The sequence below is a fragment of the Thunnus thynnus genome, chromosome 7, assembly GCF_963924715.1.
Source record: "Thunnus thynnus chromosome 7, fThuThy2.1, whole genome shotgun sequence".
Lineage (NCBI taxonomy): Eukaryota > Metazoa > Chordata > Actinopteri > Scombriformes > Scombridae > Thunnus > Thunnus thynnus.
In genome coordinates this window covers 24,547,024-24,567,096 of record NC_089523.1, presented here as the reverse complement: position 1 = coordinate 24,567,096, position 20,073 = coordinate 24,547,024, and the positions used below count along the sequence as shown (strand labels likewise).

General features: G+C 40.0%; 2 protein-coding genes across 2 annotated transcripts; one reads left to right on the top strand and one right to left on the bottom strand.

The window, feature by feature from the left end:
- Window positions 1–1,301: 1,301 nt before the first annotated feature.
- Window positions 1,302–7,736, top strand: rrp8 (ribosomal RNA processing 8). Its single transcript, XM_067595130.1, has 8 exons — window positions 1,302–1,507; window positions 1,627–1,744; window positions 2,801–3,062; window positions 3,863–4,745; window positions 5,909–6,038; window positions 6,135–6,241; window positions 6,333–6,429; window positions 7,081–7,736. The coding sequence occupies exons 2-8, from the start codon at window positions 1,640–1,642 to the stop codon at window positions 7,192–7,194; spliced, it is 1,698 nt and encodes a 565-aa protein (XP_067451231.1). The 5' UTR covers window positions 1,302–1,507; window positions 1,627–1,639; the 3' UTR covers window positions 7,195–7,736.
- Window positions 7,737–8,281: 545 nt separating this feature from the next.
- Window positions 8,282–19,510, bottom strand: si:ch211-149e23.4 (uncharacterized). The gene is made up of 14 exons (XM_067595126.1): window positions 19,329–19,510; window positions 16,620–16,955; window positions 16,088–16,396; window positions 14,121–14,399; window positions 13,875–14,028; window positions 12,825–12,979; window positions 12,423–12,704; window positions 11,978–12,283; window positions 11,600–11,881; window positions 11,343–11,505; window positions 10,444–10,604; window positions 10,229–10,304; window positions 8,996–9,023; window positions 8,282–8,790 (listed from the first exon to the last, which is right to left on the bottom strand). The coding sequence occupies exons 1-14, from the start codon at window positions 19,393–19,395 to the stop codon at window positions 8,638–8,640; spliced, it is 2,751 nt and encodes a 916-aa protein (XP_067451227.1). The 5' UTR covers window positions 19,396–19,510; the 3' UTR covers window positions 8,282–8,637.
- Between the last annotated feature and the right edge of the window lie 563 nt (window positions 19,511–20,073).

The following is a 20,073-nucleotide window of genomic DNA, read 5'->3' as shown; positions in this document are numbered from 1 at the left end:
AATATTTCATTTTATTTTGTGCAGCTTGACCTGAATTTATTCATAAATTCAAAACTCACCGTTCTCATGTCCTAAATGGTAAATCATCCTAAAACACAATATACATTATATTGTGCAATACACTCTATCCTATGATATATTAAAACAATTACTATACTATGTTGGATTGTAAACTGAATATATAATAAACTAATATTACAATTACAATTAAAAATACAGTTGAAATAAGTTGTTTTTTCAGAACCAGGGTTTAAAAACCAAAACAATGTTAGATGAAACAAAAAAGTGTCAAGACAAAAGTTAAGCTAAACTATCTGAACTGGGTGCATTGAACCTTGAGGACAGGACAATTAAATGATAAAACATGATATATACTACATCAAGAAGGCCTGTAGGGTTATTAAAGACTCCAGCCACCCCAAGTAATGTTTCACCCGCTATCATCTAACAAGCTATACTGCAGCCTCTAGACCTGGACCAGCAGGCTCTCGGACAGCTTTTTCCACCAGGCCACCAGGCTTATGAACAATGGATACTGACGGCCTGCAGCCTGCCTGTTGTCAAACACATATATACATTACATAAGCACACATATATGTACGTACACATATAATATATACATAAAGCAAACACACCAAACACATACACAGATATAATCATACCCACCTTAATTTCATAATTTAATCATAATTTTTAGTTCCACTTTGTACATACTGTATGTGTGTCTTATCTATAATATATGAATAAATATGAGTAGGTTGTTGCATCCAGATTAATTTATTTGAATGTGGAACATCTGGCTGTTGATTAAATATGTTTTAATTTCCCAATAAAACCCCAAGTATGGGTTTTTCAATATCCAGAAAAGTGTTTGTCGAAAGGGGCCTCTTTGAAAAATTACAGACATAAAGAATTAGGATAAGTTATTAGTTTTGTCTGTATTCTCATTGGTTTGTTAATCCAGTTATTTATTTGCTTCTTTCTTTCATTTCCTGATTAATTCATACTGATCCATCATGTTAATTACAGGATGGAAGCGGTAAAGTTTGGAGCAAACCAGGATTTCTTCAGAAATACTACTACCACTACCACTACTATTACTACTACTACTAATAATAATAATATAGATCTTAGTTGTTTCATGGTTTAAGTTATGTAAATGATAGTTTTCAATGAAATGAACAAACTCTGAATAAAAACAGAAAATTGTGGCGCATCTCTCCTTTATATTTGTAGTTTCTATCAGCTCCACGAAAAACTTCATGTCCCATACGCCTCTGACGTGCTTGCGTCATCAACATGCGCACGTAGCTCTGTTTTGCTTCCTTCACGCACATGAAACAACCCAACGTGGCTTGTGCGAGTTACTAGAAATTCCTGCAGTAATGTCAAAATCACTAAAGTTAAATGTTCACTGAAGAAAATATTTTTTATAAAACACCACCTGCAGCGACACGAGCCGTTTAGCACCTGAATCAACTGGTTTAGTCGCCTCAGAGTCTGACTGGTGAGTAGCTGAATTAAGTTAGCTGTTAGCGTGTTGATAGTAAAGCATGTACTCTGACAGGGGTTTCTCAACATCTGTCAAACATGTATTACTTACATATGTGTGTGTGTTCTCTACAGTTCTCGGGCAATCATGTTTAATGAAGATGAAGACTGGAATGACGAACCAGACGCTCAAATCCTGAGTAAAACTGTCCTCAAAAACACTCAGAAGGAGAACAGCAGCACCAATGTCAAGGTATCTATAAAAATTAGTTTAGTTACCTGCTGCAGGAAGGTTGTATTGATATCAAGGCTGCGCAGTTTATCCATACTATCTATGATTTAAACATAATGGCTTTATTTAGTGTCCTTAGTTGTACAAATCCACAATACAATCAAGATTTCTGTCAGAAATGTGTTCGTGAATCAATTCTAGTCTGTGATGGAGAGTCAGACTATTTAACAGCTGATTGTTTGTGACCAAGTTTTTATTGAAAATGTTCCGTCCCAGGGAGTAGACAGACATGGAAACATTTCATGTGCTGCAGTTACATAGAATACGTAGATTACCAAAGAATGAATGAACAGACATGAATATACATTCAGATAGAAAAGTGCAGATATACGAATACATGACTGCGCAGAAGTATTAGGCACTGAAAGTAAAATGAGGATGCCATGAATAGTTTTTATTTATCAATTAACTTCATACAAAGTTAACAGAAAAAATGAAATCAATATTTGGTGTGACGACGCTTTGCCTTCTTTCAATTTAGGCGTCTCAGTTACTTCTGTCTCTTCATGTAATCCCAGACTGACTCCATGATGTTGAGATCAGGGCTCTGTGGGGGCTATACCATCTGTTGCAGGACTCCTTGTTCTTTTTGTCGCTGAGGATAGTTCTCTATGACTCTGGTTGTACGTTTGGAGTCATGCTGCTAAATAAATTTGGGACCAATCAGACGCCTCCCTGATAATATTGCGTGATGGATAAGAATATAAACATCTAAAGTGCCTAAAACTTGCACAGATGTAAAAGCGTTACTTTCCAAAGGTAATTTAGCACCATAACAACTAAAGTTATATAAAACTTCCTTTTCTCCCTCATCCAAAACACTTGAAAACACTAAAAACTAGTCAATGCAGATTTTAGCACATGAAGTCACATAAAAAATGAGACTGACACCACATCAATATTGGATGGTCTTCTGCCTATTTGTATACAGTATTGCTGTATTTCACAGTCCAACATTAGGCTACGCACTTCAGCTAAAAGTCTAATTATATAAACATCTTATATTCCTCTTATCAGTCAAAGGTTGTTGGAAAAAAGAGCCTGCTGCGGACCCTGCAGACACTGGGATCAGTACCTGAGTGGAAGAGCGACGACCGTCAGCAGGACAGCGACAGTGAGACGGAAACAGCCCCAACACACAGTAAGAAGAAGAAGAAAAGAAGGAAAAAGAGAAAACATTCAGCGACATCAGGAGAGCAGGAGGAGAACGGTGACTTAAATCATTGCGTCAAGGAGGAGAAAACTGAAACAAAGAAAAGAAAGAAAGACAAGAAATTTGGTGAGTAATAAACTGGGTGAAGGAACACATCTTCATGTGTACAGTCAGTGTTACTATGAGAAATTATAAATCAGATAAAAGATCTGCACTCTGCAATGCTGTAAATGGTTCCTATAAATTTAACGGAGCACATTTTGATCTCTCAGAGATCTTTTTTATGCCTCCACGCTGGCGAGAGCCGTGGCCGGAGGCATTTGGTTTTCGATTGTCCGTCCGTCGGTCCCATTCTTGTGAACGCGATATCTCAGGAACACATTCAGGGAATTTCTTCAGATTTGGTACAAAGAGTCCACTTGGACTCAAGGATGAACTGATTGGATTTTGGTGGTCAAAGGTCAAGGTCTGTAACTTAAGAAGTCATATACTTATTATGACAAAGTTTCACACAAATGTCTAACAGGATAAAATGATGAAGCTGATATTGAGCTTCAGGTGATTATCATAGCACCATGTGACAAAGCTCTCTATCAGTCCTCTGTACTCCTCTGTAAAAATAGTCTCTAAGATCATTTCTATTTCGCCAAAAAATACACTCAATACCTTCTTTTAAAATTCTTTCAAAGTCTTCACTACAAATATTATATGAGTCTGAACAGACATGGATGTAAACTGCAACTTAACCGGTTTGTGGAGGCATGCAAGCGCAAGGCAGTATTTCTAATTTTAAATTTGTGCTGATGTTTTGTCCATTTTTTCCCCTGAAGTCAAATATTTTTTAATCTAAAAGTGTTTGGATACGCTGACTCTTCTCCCTGGTTCACTGCGTGAAGTTTATAAGTTGTGTTCTTTCTTTCTAATAGGGGCCCCGAAGGCAAAAACCACATCTGCAGACGAGGCAAATGGAGAAGAAATCACAAAATCTGCAGACAAACCGGAGAACAAAGACAAACTAAGCAGAAAGCAATGGAAAAGCAAAATGAAGAACAAAAGGAAATGTAAAAATAAATACCGGCAGAATAAGCCTGACGAGGAAGTAAACAAAGCAGAATCTGCAGATAAACAAACACCAAAGGAAGAAGTTACACCAGATTCATATAGCGACAACAGAAACAGTGAAAAAACACTTACCCAGACAGAAACCCAGAAACAGAAAACAGGGAAGACACGTAAACCACAGAAAAGGAAAAACACCGAAGAGGAGACTGACATATGTGGTACATCAGAAGCACAAACACGCACAGAAGAAAAGCAGCTGACTGAAAAAGAGAAAAAAACAAAGAGCAGCAATATCGGAAAGGGTGTAACTGAATCTTTTAATAACATAACAGAACAGAAAGTGGAAATCAAAAATGAGCAGCAGCACCAATCGCCCGCAAAAAAACTGAAACCTGAGCTGAGCAAAGAACAGAGTGTGAAAAGAGAGCAGCTGCGTAAACTTCTCAACAGCCAGGAAACGAAGCAGCGAGAGAGTCCCGCGGAGCAGAAAGAGGAGCCGATAGCACCGGAGGAAGAGGTGAAACAGGACCGCTCTTCCTCCCTCAGGTTCCGCATGGAGCAGCGCTTGGAGTCTGCTCGTTTCCGCTACATTAATGAAGTTTTGTACAGCACGTCCAGCGGCGAGGCGAAGCGTATGTTCCACCAGGATCCGCAGGCGTTCTCAATTTACCACAGGGGATACACGGCACAGGTTGAGAGGTGGCCAGCCAACCCTGTGGATGCAATCATCTCTTACATTAAGCAAAAGTGAGATATCTGAAAGTCACTGTGATATGTTGCATAAAATTCATATTTTCAATTGCTTAAGGTTCTTTGAGGAATGCTACAGTAGGAGGTAGAGATATTTTATCTTTCAGTTCATAAAATCAAGAAAAAAGTTTTAATTTGAGCATGGAAGTTCATTTATGACCTTTGGGAACAGAAAGGAAAAAAAAAAGATCCACTTACTAGCTTTTTTGAGCTTTCCACTGCACCCCATGGTCTTCTTCAGCGAAAGGAACCAGCTCAGGTGTCCATACATGACCAAAATGTCAAACTTTGGTCACTTGATAACAAGTAATTAAAGTCTTACACTTACATGTTGGCAATGTTAGGACACCTGAGCTAGTTGCATTCATTGAAGGAGACCATGAGGTGTGGTTGAAAGCTCTGAAAAGCCAGTAAGTAGACCTTTGAGCTTAGATTATGCTGGTACACCTAAAATTTGCAAGTGTGAAAATAAGAGTTGAAACATTTCTACTGCTAGTATGCCTGGAAGTGTTTCTGAACACCTTGCATTTTCATCTCATTTTATGGCGTCATAAACCGGCACATAGATCGTGACAAAAATAAGGAAAGACACAAAATGCCAATAAATATAAGTTACTGATTGTAATATAGGAAATAAACTGCAAGGTAACTTCAGATATGAATATACAATCAGCTCCTCTGGCACCTCAAAGACAACATGAGTAGACACAGTAACTGACACAGCACACACACACAAGCAGACAGGGGCTGTCACTATGGTAACATTTAATTTAACATATAAATTACCCATTTAGAATGATTTCTGACCAGCACACTGTATCTAAGGAAAACAAAAGCAGTACTTTAAAACACAAACCTAAAAGAAAATAATTATAGTACACCAGCTCAATAATTGATTTTAAACAGAGCCCTTTGCATTCATAAACAGTGTGTTGCCTAGTTACACCTCTAGAAGTGCAAGTTAAATCTCAGCCCTCTCCCAAGCCGTTAACAAGTCCATCTCTGCACAGTGGACATCTAATGAATTCTTCATCAGGCTGTTGTGAAAAGATGTTTGATGGTGTTATGAGCTGGTTGTGTGTAGATAATAGCTGGCTTTTTATTTAAGGGTGAACGTGCACTATCCTCTGATTTAAAACACGTCCACTGATTTGTTTCAGACCTGCCTCTCAAGTTGTTGCAGACTTCGGCTGTGGCGACTGCAAGATTGCCCGCAGTGTGAAGAACAAAGTGCACAGCTTCGATTTGGCAGCTGCCTGTGATCTTGTTACAGTGTGTGATATGGCCAATGTGAGTGTGTGCTTTGTAGTTTTTTTTTTCTATCTCCTAATGAGTGTACACAACCTCTGTGATGAAATGAAACTCTTTCTCTCTCTGTTCCCGCAGGTCCCACTTAGAGACAGGTCTGTGGACATCGCTGTGTTCTGCCTTTCTCTCATGGGGACCAACCTGGCAGATTTTCTGGCAGAGGCCAATCGTGTCTTAAAGATGGGGTAAAAGATGTGATATTGATTCAGTATAGGTGTGTTTAGTTTTGTATATATCATTGTATGTTTGTGTAACTGTTCTGTACCATTATCGTAGGGGTGTCCTTCAAATAGCAGAAGTGGCGAGTAGATTCGACAACGTGCGCAGCTTCGTCACTGCACTGGCAAATCTGGGATTCAAGTTGGTGTCCAAGGTGAGGAAATATAAAATATGACATGTCAGTGACCATGTTTACAGGCACTAAAAATTACTTTATTTGTTAACCAAAAATACCTTTATTAATATTAAACATCTTAATTTTTTGATTTTGTTTCCAGCTGAATAATCATGATTTTAAAAAAGGTATAATACAACAACATTTTATATGATTAGAAATAATGTATCATTTATTTCTTCTTTTAAGAGGTCAGTTGCTCAAAGAGAGAGTTAGTAGCTGGCATTACACCTTTTGTCATTTATAGCATGTGGCTGCTGTGGGCAGGAAACCTCAGGTAAATGAGAATACTCAGTAAGCTGGTTTATTCTTGATAAGGAAACACAGTTAGATGCATCAAAGGTTCATGTAAACAACTCAAATCTAAATAAGACTTGAACCTCACTGGGGCCAGAGAACACAGTAACTCCAAAATTTGTTTCTGTCATGCCTCCATTTGTAAGCTGAAGCATTTCTCACAAGTCAGATTCATATGCCTTTTTCACAGCAGACATGTTGACTTGTAATAGTAAGAAAAGCACAGGTAGACCTAATAACATGTATTGCGACCCAGTGTGGGCACCACTATTCTCACCAGTATTTGTACGTAATCAGTGTTTAATTTTGTGTTTCTATGTGCTTTTTATTTAGGATACGGAGAACAGTCATTTCTACTCCTTTGAATGTGTGAAGACGGCAGATGCTCCAGAAAATGTAAAGAAATTTGGACTGCAGCTCAAACCCTGTTTGTACAAGAAGAGATGAGCACTTGAAAGGACTTCATAAAATTGTCTGTCTGATATTTTATCTCACATATTTTTTCTTTTGGGATCACATTTTTTTTGAAGTATCATAGTCAATTGATACTGTTTGAAGCGTCTGTACACTTGAATTATTTACATTGTACATGTTTTTTCATGTAATACAAAGCTCTGCAGTCATGTGCCATCAATGCCCAAGTACGTTTCCTTCCTAAGCAAACACCAGTTAAGGTGATTTCATTGATTAGTACCATTGTTTCTGGTATCTGGCTATGTTTCAGCAGATAAAGCAGGCTGTCTACTGATAGCTGTTAAATTTCTGGCTCCTCCTGTCAACACCGAGCCACAAGTTGCTCCTGATGGTTTGATTGATGCCTTGCATGTAAGCTCACATGTGCATGTTGATTGGAATGAAATGGATGGCACACTGGAGGCGGCCCACTAATTTAGACAGTTTTACAAGAATAAGTAAATGTTAAGATTTTCATATGAAAAAATACTGAAAAAATGTGTTATTATTCTGAAATATACATTTTAAAAAATGAATCTTTCTGGTGTCTGATAAGTATTTCGTATGGAGCTCAAGTCCTCATAATTCTAATTTTGTTATATTGGTTAGGTACAGTGTGGCATTATGGCTTTGATACACTGAAAATTACTTACTTCGTTAGAGAACATATAATGAACTCTTCAGAAACTCAAAAGCAGATAGATGGTAGAAAATTCCAACGTTAAGTCCACAAAGAAGACTAGTTTATGTGGTGACAATAGGCTTATTCACTCATCTGTTTGTATAATCATTTACCACAAGAGGGCGTAGTAACACCGCTGCAACCTGATGTGGGTGGATGATCTGGAAATGAATCTTTCTGCATCTGGATCATACATTGTATAAAAATGCATTTATAGAGTTACTCCTGTTGTCATACCAGATGGTTGTCACTAATTTAGCTGAACAAAAATATCAAAAAGGCAGCTGATGAGTTAAGTCACTCTACTGTACTCCACTGTCATCTCTACTGTATTAGGGATGAAGGTACAGTTGGATGCAAACTGGACAAAACAAAAAACATGGAAATAATTTATATTTCAATGACTTTATTGACAAATCCTGAAAACAAAAAAATACATCTGAAAATACAATGTGTATAAAGACAGTACAAAATTCAAGTAAGATGAATAAGTGCAATAGTTTCTCATTTATAATCATTAATGCCTGTCAATCATAAAAAATAAAAAAATGACAAAACTTCACAAGTTGGGATGTTTCAGTACATAAACAAAGAATCCTCTCACTTTACATGCTTCCTCAGCTGTACAAGTCACATACAAATACACTTAAATCATAATGCTGCAGTGCCAGTAGCCTTCATACTATACTGTATGTTCTTGCACAATGAAAAGCTGAATGTTTCATACAAAAAAGCCCTGCAAAGCGCTTTTATCTTCACACCGTACTCTTGACGTCAATGACTATGGCGTAACTGACCAGCTGCGTGAATTCCTTACAGTCTTTCTCTGTCACTGCTGCTGGTTTCTTCCCCTCAGGAGAGCCAGGCTCCTGCATCAGAGTTGTCAAGGCTGACGAAGACTCCTTCCTCTGAATTATAGAGTGAGTGCAGCAGCAAGAGAAAAAGAAGGATAGAAAAAAAACAGGTAGAGAAGCTGTTAATTTTGGCTTCTATATTCGCATAATAATACAGTGAAGTAAAACCAGAGAAGCAAAGATGAAATTATAATGAAAAACTGAATTTATGAACAGATTTCTGCAGGAAAAGTTGCATGTTAACAGAATTGAGTCGTACCTTATGTTGTGTCTCCTGATATCTTTTGCTGTAAAACAAAACACAATTGTATTGATTATTTGAATAACCCTATTTATCAATCACTGAGTTTTGGGGGTCGTAGGCATGAAAAACACACTAGATGGCACTGTGACTTAATTTGATACACTGAATGAATTCAAATAGGCAAACTGCAGGAGAGGATTTATTATGCGACAGGAATATCAATAGAGACGAGTGGTGACCTGAGTCCTCATCATTGATCTCTGATGTCAGAAGCAGAAGCTCACATTGTACATTATGACCCCAGTGACAACACCAATGAAGACCTGCTGCTGTCAAAAAGTGTCTCCCTCACTGAAGGGTTGGGGGTGGTTGATGTTAGTCCCAAAATAGCTTTCCTCCCGGGGAGTCATGTTTTCTTGTGTACACTGTTGTACGCTCTGTGACTGACCTTCCCAAATTAGCCTGACAGGACCCTCCCACTGGGAAAGGGGATAATGGGGTAGAGGCTCTGTCAACCAATGGCACCTTGACCAAATGTTCTGACCGGAGAGGCAGGCCTATTGAAATAGTCTCCGGACCTCTGTTATGCGCCTTTATTCACAGCGAAGCCTGATCCAATTCTGACAAAACATTCTCGAGAGATTTGGCACTAGAGTGGAAATGTGGAAACTTCTGTAGGCAGAAACCATAAACAGTTGAAGGATCGTGACAGATATCCCACATCAGTCGTAAAAGACCAGTAACTCACTGATGTTTTCCAGCAGCAATAAGATTAAGAGATGGATTTGTGGATTTTTCTCATTGATGAAAAGTAGCTTGAATTTCATTGTACTAATAATTTCCAACCATGTGGACTTTCCCGACCTTTTACCTTTATTTTTGCAAGGTGACATTGGTGATAGAGGGCCAAATAAAAGAAGTCTGCTGCTGAAATAGCCAGAAGAAACATTGCTAAAAGGCAGACCAGGAAACTGGAAAATAAATCTGTTATTCTGAAAGACAGAGGAAACATTTTCTGGCTGTCTGCAAGCAGGGCCGTTGTGGCAAAGGCACCTGTCTGCTTCAGCCACATAGCTTCCTGTTTGTGAATAACTGCACGATACCGGGGTTTAGGTGAGTTGGGTTAACAATCCGCACATCCTGTTTGTCTCGTATCGTACGGCGGTGCCAGTGTTGCCCTCATTTGCTCGTCAATAGTTCACCCTCCGAGCTGCAGCAACCTGTCACCTGTGGAGACATTTAACTCACCAGAACACCCAGAGAATGACAATAAGGATGAGAAGGATGGCCGAGGCCGAAGACATGCAGATCACGGTCAACAGTCCTGCAACACACACAGCACAAAAAATATTAAACAAATGTCTCAGCAAACCTCATATTCAAACTGATAACAAACCTCAGCATGTTGTTATGATCACAACATTTTGCGATATTACTAATATAGAAGGAGAGTATAACATTACCAAACAGTCTGTCCTCGCTCATAATCTCCACTTGAATGTTGACTGAGGCTGTGTGATGATAGAAGGACGCCCGGCAGGTGTACAGTCCTTCATCCTGCTCTGTGAGCTCTGACTGGAAGACCATTGCAACCCCTTCCATTTTCACAAATGAGCCATCACTCCTGAAACAAAACTGACTTTCAAATGAATTTGTCATAAGATTCATGTCAGAGATATGCAGTATACGGTGTTTGAAGAAGTGTTTAGGTCCTTCACTTAAAGTAGTAATACAACAATGTAAAAATCTAAATTTTACTTGAGTGAAACTGCAGCATAAGTATCAAATGTAAAAGTATTATCTATGCAGAATGACTTCTTTCATATAGCCCTGTCCCAAAAGATGATATATTTTTTTGTCTTTTTGCACAAGATATTATATTGTGCACCAATAAATACATATATTACATTAGTGGGTTATTGTTTGGGTTATTATTTGTTAATTATTTGATGTGCATGTAAGCAGCATTTTAATGTAGCTGGTTGAGGTGGAGCTAATTTAAATGATTTTTTAAACTGTTGGGTTGTTCAGACTGGACCAGGACTGTGTGGGCATGTTAGACCAGACTTCATTGACCTCACTTTACATGTTACATTAAATTACATTTTCACGTTACAGCCAAGTTTCCAAGCTACAACCTTACCATTCGTATAGTACATGGAGGTTGGTGACTTCACATAGCTCCAACCTGAACAGGTCTAATCAGGGCTTTTAAATTTGTCATAATGCATCATATTTTATAAATTGATCATATGTTTTGTATGTAAAATCAAAATAACTTTAGAAGGAATAACATCGGTTTCTGTACAATAAACTGTGTTTACAGGTGTTTACTCAAAAGAGATCAGGAAGGATACAGTACCTTTGACACTTGAGGTTATATTCTGGCACATTGCCATCAACTTGCAGCAGTACTCTCTGGTTGTGATGATTATCTTTGAGTGTCAGTCTGTGTATGATAGGTTCACCACCGTAGCGGCTTTGCAGAGGCGTCGTGTGGTTCAGGACTCTCACAGAGGAGATATCTGTGGGAGAGTCAGTTGGTGGAAACTTGTAGTTTGCAGATTTCAAGCATTGGTTTTTATGTGGGTTTTTTTTTTGTTTCTAGAATGCACTCACAGTATCTGGGGATATGAATGGTCTTCCTCTTTGTGAGCCCATGTTCAAATTGATACACACAGGTCAGGTCCTGCCCCTCATGAAGGGCCAGAGGAAACTGATAAGTCAGCCTAACTTTCAGGGCGCGCCCTTCATACTCTGAGTGCAGAGACGTTTGGCCTTTGGCATTTTCAAGGACCCAGTTGAGGTTAGCCCCGACACCCTCCCCGCTGCAGGCACACACTGCCAGCCAGAGAGGAGAGTCCTGCTGTCTCACTACAGACACACTCAGCAGACGGGCTCCTGAAAGAAGACGAGGGGTGACAGGAAGGAGTTGAACAGCTGTGCAAGTTTGTGTGTGTCACAGAAAGAAATATTTTTAAGAAAGAAATTACGTACTGTGCACTGGAATGTGTATTGTGTTTTTCTCAGGCGCTTCCAGGCTCGGATGCTCCACCATGCAGGTCAAATTCTGACCAGAATACAAAGAAGACAGGAAATGCACAGAGCTATGGGCCGAAACCAAACCATCAGCCTGGACTTGAGTCTCCGTCAGGTGACTGATGCTGTTGTTACTGTCATTGTTTCCAACATGCCAGGTTATGGTTGCTGCAGGGGCAACACTGTCCACAGAGCAGTCCACCTTTGTGTACTCGTCACCATCTCTCCACTCAGTGCTGGAGTTGAGGGTGATGTTTGGGCGAGCTGTGTGGGAAAGAGAAGTCAAACTACAGGGAATGAATGGCTGCTTTTAGAAAAAGATAAAAATCTATGGTGCGCTAACATGGCCAAATATGTCTGCTACTCAGACAAAATTATCCATAGCTTGATTTGTTGAACATACCGCAAAGAGGGAGTTTTATGCTTCTGTTCTCTGGCTCCTCAAATGCAGGGTGATTTATCACACACTCTGCAGTGAGTTCCCAAAGCGAGCAGGCAGGGAGGAGTAAAACTCCCCTGACAGAATGGCTTCCATTATGGGAAGTGAAATTGAACCAAGAGACTCCAGACACACCCTCTGGTAGAAGCCAGGACATGTTGGCTGCAGGAACAGCATCAGCTGCTGAGCACTCAATCAGACTGCGTCCATCTTCAGTCTGCAAATCAACTCTTATTGTGGGTGGAACTGAGAGAAAGAATGCAGAGAGCAGGCTCCACATAAATGTTTCATATTCAGAAAATGTAGAAAATTCAAAGTGTATTCACGAAAGTCTTTAAAGAAACACCTGCAAAGAGTTGCACCTACCACGCTTAACTGTGATGTTAAACTGCAGCGTTGCGTTGTAACGGTGATAGGAGGTGACACATTCATAGACGCCAGCATGCTGATGTTCCACAGGACCCTGAATGGTGAGGCTGCTGCTACCCAGCTTCACGCCCTCAGGCAAGGGCCCATCATCTCTAGAGGGAAAAAAATAGCAGAAATAAAAGCAAACTTCATGTTTTAGTTGTCATGTTTTCCCAGTATTCAAATATTACAAATAAAATCTCTAAATCTGGTCCCTGCAGTCTATCACTTGTGGTTCTGTGCCACCAAACCTAATACCACATCCTCTACAGGGTATGTAGGTTGTCTCAGTCTGTATGTAAATGATGTGAAAAAAATATTGATGCTACTTGTCTCTGTAAACCTCACATATTTTACCCTCATACTATTCTTCACTGTTTCCATGAGAAAAAGAATAGAAACATTGATAACAAAGCCAAAATAGAGAATAAAGTTGGCAGATTTCAGCTCAGTCTCATCTTTGCAGTGATCCACACAACACAGATGCAAAAAATGTAACTAAAGACATAGAAATGTAAATTAGACTACGAGTCTGCACCTATGTTAGCAAGGCTGTACTTAGGCAATGGTGCTTTGAGCTAATGGATGCTAACATGCTGATGTTTAACAGGTACATTGTTGGCTATGTTCACCATCTACACGAACAAAATAAGAACTGAGTACAAGTACAGCTGAGGTGGACAGGAATTGCATTTGTTTGCAGGTATTTGGTCACAAACCAGTGTTGGACAAATTGAAGTTTTGACCTGGTGATGGCGCAAGAGAAGTTAAAGGATCACCAAAGTCATTACAAGTTATCCTGAGGGAAACATGTATGCCTGTACCAAATTTTGAGGCAATCCATCCAAAAGTTGTTGAGATATTTCAGTCTGGACCAAAGTGATGGACTGACCAACTGGCATTGCCATCCCTTGACTTATGCTACTAACATGGTTAATAATTGATCACATTAGTGCATGAAAGCAAACTGAAATCAAGACATTTGTCTAAATATCACATATTTCTTACTTTTTGCAACTAATACTGTAACGTGGCACATTTCCAATGACCTCCAGGTCGATAACAGTGTCACTCTGTCCTTCCTTCAGCTCTAAAGACTCAGCAGCTTGGATATGATCACTGTTTTTTCCCACCCTTGCAGACAACTGAACTCCTGACAAATCTGCAGGAAAAAAAAGAACATTTCTGTTTTCTGTAACTTTCACCTCATGAGCATCAGAACACTTTTCCATGTGAGGCAGTGATAGTACTCACAAAATGATGGCAGCGTTATGACTCGTGTCTCCTTGTGTGTAAATTTGGGGTGGTCAAACACACAGGTGACGTTGCGCCCCTCAAACACTGTTGCAGGGAGGTGGAAAGAGATTGTTTGTGTCTGTGAGTCTGTGTCATTCACTATCTCCAGCTTCTCGGTGTTCAAAGCCAAAGAGATGTCAGTGTCAGGTCTCCCTCCAGATGAAATGCAAGAGACCACCCAGAACTCACTTCCTCCTTGTTGTACCATCTCTGCTTTAATGGTCACATTTGGCCTCACTGTGGAGCAAGAAGAAAGGCGAGAAGCGTTATTCTTTCACAAGGTCTAATGTCTTTTCCAGCAAATTAAAAAGTCAGATAGCAAGTAGAGACTCTGGGTGTTTTTGTTAAATAGGAAGCCGGGGCCGGATGAGCTGAATGTTAGTTAAACACAGGCCATAAGGGGCTTCTCCTTGGGTTCTGGAGAGTGCTGACTTAGGCTTATCACCTGTCCCATCTGTTGGCCAGGCTCCAGCTGAGAGCAGATGTCTGGCCCAGCTGCTGCCCAACCAAAGCTGAGAGAACCGCAGACTTTAATACAGGGAATCATCAGAGATCAGAGTCTATTATCAAATACATAAAAGTTGTGGTGTCATGCAATAGCCAGCTATCCCTAATGAGTAGGAGAAGTGAGCTAACACTTCATAATAGCTCGGGTGCCAGAGAAGGGTATTTACGATTAAAGTGACTTAAAGTACTTGGGCTTCAAATATTCCATCTGTTAACACCTTAAGTTATGTGTGGATTTAACCGCTGCAGTTAGAAAACTACTGGCTCATGCTAATAGGACTTAATAACAGTGATCATGTTTGCAGTCTCAGGAGAGTAATTCTGTGTAAGACAGAATCCACTGCCCACGTGCGGGAACACAGTTCCATTTACAGCTTGTTTTGCTACATATCACAACCTCTTGACTTATGTACTGAAGTTCTTTGAGAAATTATCAATGTTGCACAAAATTGAGGTTGTGTTATGTAGCACAACAAGCTAATGAAGCACTATAAATGGAGCCGCATTCCCATGCATGCTCAGCGGCGTCTGCATTACAAAGAACTACTCTCATGAGACTGCAAATGTGGTCGCTATTATTAGTCTTTGGAGCCATTTCTAAACAAACTACCATGACCGTAATCTGTGAAGGAGCATGTCAACCAGTGGAGCGGTGTGTTTTTAATAGTTTTTGAACAACAATGGAGGTCTACGGCACGGGGGAATACAATATATTAACTTTGAATACAAACACAATACTTGTAAGTAGATCAATTCATTGTTGGTTCGGCTCTGCACATCAGATTTGTTGACAGTAATACAAAGATAGAAAATTATCCTTTCCTTATCCTTTAAGTGCACACAAATAAACAATAACTGAGAAAAATCAATTGCACAAATGAATAAACTAGTAAACTCACAAAAAACTACAAAAACAAAAAAAAACTCTTATTGAACTGTTAATTCAAGGCAGCCAATATGTAGCCTCTGACCACTAGGGGGCATTTCAAGAACAATTTTGCATTTTTCTGCAGTGAGTGTAATCTAGTTTAGTATGGTGGCATAACAAGAGCATTTAAAGGTTGATGACCCATTTGAAACAACCACCAAATTGCATGCTGCACTGTATGTGTTATGATATTGATATTAATTAGTTACTTAGTTGTTTCTACATTATGGTGTTCTATATGCTTAATACTAGTGAAAGAGTGCATTCCCACATGAATGCTTTGCATTGTGCAATGTAATTTATGGTCTGTCACTGTGTATGTGGAGCAGAGTGAGAGGGAACAGCCAGTGTGAAAAATCAGAAGCAGACAGTAAGTGTGCTGAGTCATTATGCATGATCATAAAACTATGATACAGTACATACAGTTATATGTCACCTCCAGACAACACAGATGTAAAAACACAACACTCAGCTGTGAATGTGAGCATACCGTAGGTTTCCACCCTCACTGTAGTGAGTATGGGGTTAGGGAGGGTTGGGTGTTGGACCACACACGTCACACTGTCATCGTCCAGGTGGTGAGTGGGGAAGCGGAGGATGCTGCTCAGGGTCAAGGTGCCGTTTGAGTGAAGCGTTTCACTTGTCTCCACAACAAAGGGGTAATCTGAGGGAGAAACGCCATTGACCAACCAACTGATCTGAGGTGTGGGCCTGCCACCGACAGCAGAGCATGACACCGACTGGTAGTGAGTGCCGTTGATAGTCTCTGCATTCACTAGCGTGTGTATATCAGGCCTGGCTGTGAATGAATGGACAAGTGAAAGTGTTATCCTCTTTAAATGATGTAGGCATGTCTTGGGTCAGAGATGCATTATCTCTGCAAGCTTCATTAAAATTGGACTGCTGGTGTTGTAGCAGTGTTGTATGACCTTTTTGAGTTTTAAATCTCATCAGGCTGATTTTTTAAAACAGAGGTAAATGGGGAAAAAAGGAAAACAAATGCATTATTCATTCTGGCTTACCTACTACAGTAAGGATTACACTGTCAGAAACATCTTCTTCATTTGATGAAAACTCACAGATGTATTCTCCCTCTGCCTCCACACTGGAGACCCTCATCTTAACTGTGAGGTTGGTGAGAGAGTCTGGATATGAGAAACTCTCGTCGTAGCAAAATGTCTTATTTTCAGATGAAAATCCTACCAGTCGCCTGGCCTTAACTTTAGAATTAGCAATAATCTGCCGTTTCCACTGGGCGTTGATGATCTCACTCTCCCCCAGATAGCTACAGCTCAGGTACACGTCTTCTCCCAAGACTCCTGTGACGTTTTTTGTGATCTCAAGAATCTGCTCTTCACCTGGACCAGACAAAAAGAAAACACAATGTTCAGTAATAATGAGAGGTCATAAGTTCACCTGAATGGTCCTAGAATTGCAAACACTAGCAAAGCAGAATTGTCTTGAGGGGAGGAATGTGATTGTTCCCGTTCCTGAGAGGATGGACAGCATGCTGATGGGTGTCCATTGTTGTGCCTGTGAAAGGGGTTTCTGCACATCCCATTGTCTTTCACAAGTTAAGTGAAACTGTGATGGATGAGACTGACTACCAGGGTCAGTGGTTATGAGATTCTCAGTCATTTTATCATGATTAGCACTTGCCAATGACTAATCAATATAAACAAGAGTCTACAGCTATGCTAGCAGCTTCAGGCTGTCCTTTATTGGCACAGAGATATGTAGAGCTAAATGGTAATGTCACAAATGTTAACACACTCATAATGACAATAATGTTTAGCACATATAATGTTGACCATCTTAGTTTAGCTCAGTTTACAACTGTGGCTGGTGGGAATGTCATTAGTTCAACCAGATGATGGCGCTAGATGAGTGTCAGAGGATCACCAAAGTTATTACAATTCATCATCAGGGGAACATGAATGTGTGCATCAAATTTCATGACATTCCAACAAATAGGCCAGTTGTTGGGGTATTTGACTAAGAACCATAAATGCCAACCTCACGCTGGCAGAAAAGTCAGGGTATCACCAAACTCATTATGATTCGTCATCTGGAAACCATGACTGTCTGAACAAAATCAACATTAATCCATCTGGTATTAGGTAGAAATTTTTGATCTGCTGGTGGTACTGGATGAAAGGTTAAATGATCACCATTTATTAGGTATCATCATCTGGGGATCATGAATGTCTGTATTAAATCTCATGGCAGTTTATCCCTAACACCACACTGCTTATGTGGCTAAAACCACAAAGCTGCAAGCCTAAAAATGATGTGAATGTTATATGCAAGAGCAAATTATTGTAGCCGCTTCCTAATGCTCCTCACAGGGCTAAAGACAGGAACTGGACTTTATGTGCACAGTGACATTTGACAAATGTAGCCGTCTCCTTGCTTGGTGTATATTTAATAGAGGACTCCATTATGTTAACGAAATGAAAACAGTCCAAAAGTTACGCCCTGATCCACACTCAGACACCAGCGACCTGTTCCGGAGAACTCAGCCATGATTAGGGGAGGTTTCAGAGGGAAGGACATTTAATAGAAGCTGACATGTTTTAGCACTTGCAGAGGGACAGTGTACAGACTCCAATGCATACCAAATCCCTTTCATCCTGCCTCCTCTGCTGACTTTATCAAAGTGCACAGTTTGCTCCATCAGCCGGTTGAAGCCGGGAGCTTTTATTCCGCTTTAGATACATGATGAGTTAAATGATGACAGCTTGGTGCGCTGCTTCATGAAAAACCATTGAACATACAGTCAGCTGCTGCAGTCTAAACTAAATTGTTTGCATCAAAAACAGTTGAAGCAGAGATGCTGTGAGTCTAACTATATATCACAGCAAATGGAAACAATGTGGAGAGTCTCCAAAGCCATTTAAGAGGGAAGGATGGAGAGGGAGAGGAAAAAATATGCTGTATCAGTTCAATTATGCCTAGTGGGTTCATAATTCATTTGCCCTTGCAGGTTATTGCCAAAATAAATGTCAGCCAAACGTGGAAAAGGCACACCTTAAGGATACAAACTAAGTAATAACTGAGAAGAAAATCGTCAGCCACTGCATCATATTTCCTGAGCCCCACGGGCTTCTTTTCTCACCAGACAGCAACTACAGTATACCAGTCTTTCTTTGCAGACTGGGGATGTGGTAAACAAATAAAAGACTCTTGATCTTAAAAAGACAGAGCTTTTTCACAGATTTCAACTTTCATCTCCAGCTGGAAGTCCTAGTGATTGCAGAAACAAAGACGCTGTGAGGATTTACCTCACACTGAACCCGTAACAATACGGGGGATCTCTAAATAAGTGTAGTTTGCATTGGGTTTTCCCCTCACACGCACAAAAAACCCTGTAACAACTCTAATAACTTAAAAGTGTCCTTTTTTTCCAACTTTAAAAGGCTGTAAAGAAACTAATGTGGTTTCAGGTGACACCCCTGATCAGTAATAATGAACTAACTGCCAGAGTGACAACACCAACATGCTATCAGTAATATACTTCAGATATAGCTGTCATTTAGTTAGTTCAAAATGCATACACAATGCTTCAAAATGTGACTATAATGCCTGTGAGCATTTTAGGAATCACTTATGAAAACCATAGCTGCACAGTTTGGTGCAAATGCCACAGGTTAAACAAGACCTTGAGGGCCAGTAAAATAAGCTCATAAACAGCTGACAGTCACAGATGGATTATAACCATGTAGACTTACCCAGAATTTCCAAGCAGTGAGCAACATTTAGGACAAGACCCAAAATCAACAGCCATGAGCATCCCATGATGGTGTCACTGAGTGAAATAAAGTTTGATCAACCGACTCTATGCACGACAGAAAGGTATTTAAAGTGTATGTGTTCTCTGTGGTTGTGGTAAGAGGTGCACACACCCTGCAGCTGACTCTTACGTCGTACATATGCCTTTGTGCGTGCATGTTTGTCACCACTTATGCACCCACATACTGTGTATGCTCACACACATACACACAGGTTTACTTAAGTCACTTTTGGGGTATTTACATAGACTTATATTCATTTCCTTGAGACTTACCCTAACCCTAACTCTAACCACTACTTGCCTAACCCTAGCCCTTATCCTAACCATAACCACTGACCCAAAAATCAGTGTTTTACCAATTGGGGACATGTCTTTTGTCCCCAGTTGCACAAGCTGTCCCCAGTTAACTGGTCTTAAGTCTGGTTTGTGTCCCTGAGAGTGACTAAAGTCATAGCACAAACACACACACACACACACACACACACACACACACACACACACACACACACACACACACACACACACACACACACGACAGCTGTTTGTAAAACCACTTCTTCCTCTTGCTTTCTGAAATAATAATTGGGCTTCCGAGTGTCACAGTTGATGAGTTGTCAGATGCCCACAGCTTGTGTTGTCCAAGTCATCATGCAGGATGTGTCTGTTCAGTCACTCAGCCACCT

Bases quoted from the DNA above. Each gene is read 5' to 3' on its own strand.
- rrp8 (XM_067595130.1), top strand. From the start codon at position 1,640: ATGTTTAATGAAGATGAAGACTGGAATGACGAACCAGACGCTCAAATC. The intron at 3,063-3,862 runs GTGAGTAATAAA...TCTTTCTAATAG, and splicing joins AAAGAAAGACAAGAAATTTG to GGGCCCCGAAGGCAAAAACC. The intron at 6,039-6,134 runs GTGAGTGTGTGC...CTGTTCCCGCAG, and splicing joins CAGTGTGTGATATGGCCAAT to GTCCCACTTAGAGACAGGTC.
- si:ch211-149e23.4 (XM_067595126.1), bottom strand. From the start codon at position 19,395: ATGGGATGCTCATGGCTGTTGATTTTGGGTCTTGTCCTAAATGTTGCT. The intron at 10,605-11,342 runs GTACTGTATCCT...GTTTTGTTTCAG, and splicing joins TATAACCTCAAGTGTCAAAG to GAGTGATGGCTCATTTGTGA. The intron at 8,791-8,995 runs GTACGACTCAAT...TCTATAATTCAG, and splicing joins ATCAGGAGACACAACATAAG to AGGAAGGAGTCTTCGTCAGC.